The 1,637-nt window shown below is 42.3% G+C and overlaps 1 protein-coding gene across 1 annotated transcript in view; it reads left to right on the top strand.

The window, feature by feature from the left end:
• Positions 1 to 1,637, top strand: part of LOC118341567 (arf-GAP with Rho-GAP domain, ANK repeat and PH domain-containing protein 1-like) — a gene marked incomplete in the record, with an annotated part of 44,779 nt that overhangs the window by 23,696 nt on the left and 19,446 nt on the right. Inside the window, 1 exon segment of the mRNA XM_035679865.1 lies at positions 148 to 330. Within this exon segment, the coding sequence (XP_035535758.1) occupies positions 148 to 330 (183 nt within the window).

The raw sequence follows: 1,637 nt of genomic DNA, 5'->3' as shown, positions 1-1,637 counted from the left end.
CAACTTAATGCAACTTAATTCAATCTAATGCAATAAAAATAATAATAAAAAAAGTACACATATGCATGATAAACATTGTATATCATCACACATGCTTCCTACCCTTCTTAATGTGGAAACTTCTCCTAAACCCTACCTGGGATGCAGGTGTTCCTGTTGCTAGGCAACGAGCGGGTAAACAGTTTCTGGGCAGCTAACATCCCGCCAAGTGAAGCTTTGACACCCTCTAGCTGCAGCGAAGACAGGCGGCGCTTCATCACCAACAAATACCGCCAGGGCAAATACAGGAAGTACCACCCTCTGTACGGAAACCAGAGAGAGCTCAACAATGTAAGTTGCTTTGATTGTTTGCTTCAGAGTTAGAGTTGGTCAACATACCTTGGGAAAGAAAGGCTTTCATACGCAGGGAGGATTTATAGCAGTTGAGGTGGTTGGTTTAGCAACCCACTATGACTAAGCTGTCCTTTTTAACCCATCATGCTGACCTCATTCATTTGTTGGAGACTGGTCCTTTTGCCTCACAATACTCTGTCACTCTTAAGCTTTCTTCTAGCAGCTGTGTGCATATTTCATAGAGGGTTGCAAGCTTAGTTGTGGCTGGAGTGTGTGTGTGTGGGTGGGTGGGTGTGTGTGTGTGTGGGTGCACAGGCATATACACACATCATGTACAGTAAATCTGCTTGCTTACTACTCAGACCATGACTAAGATTCCAAGAATGAAGAATTGATCGTTCTGTATTTTTAGGTCCTTTGAGTGTTCGTTCTTGTACTGACCTGTTAAGAGTGACTGACAGACAGAAAGACAACAAAACAGACTTTTTCTATGGAGTCAGTTAAAAGGAACATAAAAAAGAAGGGAGACCCTTGATGTAAATACACTTTATAGGCTTATAAAGGAGAGTATTTAATCATTATCATTTAAATGTGAAAGCACTCAGCATGCTCAATGTCTGAAATATCAAATATGTTGTCACCATTCACAGTATATATTAGGTTGTCACACACCTCTCCAGTCAGTGACAATAAAGTAGCCAGACTACAATCTACCCTTTCACTGGTTGATGTTTTTCTCCTTTCCCAGCTAGTTGACTAAGACAAGCTACATTTGTCACTTTACCCCAAAGTGGGGCATTCAAGGAACTGATTTGAACTCACTGTTGGACTGAAATGCAGTTTCCTAGATTAGAAAAGCTGGCCAAATTCCTGATGAAGTCCAACGTGTTAAGCACAGTCTGCCAACTGCAATAATCTAAATAACTGGCTCAGACTAGAGTGACTGTACTGAGACTACAAGATGGACAACCAGGTTATCTGTCCTTGTGTCATTGTCAGTGGAGGGCAGAAAACATGTATACCTGTACCCTCTTGACATGATGCTGGTCAGTAAAAGTCAGAAGCAGGACATTTTAGAACCGAGGATTATATATTGTGCCTTTGCTGTGCTCCACCGTGTGCGGTAAATGTCATAGTGTTTCAGACGCGGCTTGGTCACTCATTAGCTGCTTAACCCACTTACCACAAACAATGTGCACTGCTCACAGACACACTGAGTGGGTGAGTGAGTCACATTTAGCACCTGACTGTGAGTTCTGTTTTTCCTCCCTCAAGCGTTCAATCTTGTCTGTGTGTGTGTGTGT

This window comes from Morone saxatilis, unplaced genomic scaffold, assembly GCF_004916995.1.
Source record: "Morone saxatilis isolate NCDOM2014 unplaced genomic scaffold, NCSU_SB_2.0 Contig8, whole genome shotgun sequence".
NCBI classification, from domain to species: Eukaryota; Metazoa; Chordata; class Actinopteri; family Moronidae; genus Morone; species Morone saxatilis.
The sequence above is the reverse complement of the archived record's forward strand: the minus strand, read 5'-3'. Positions and strand labels throughout refer to the sequence as shown.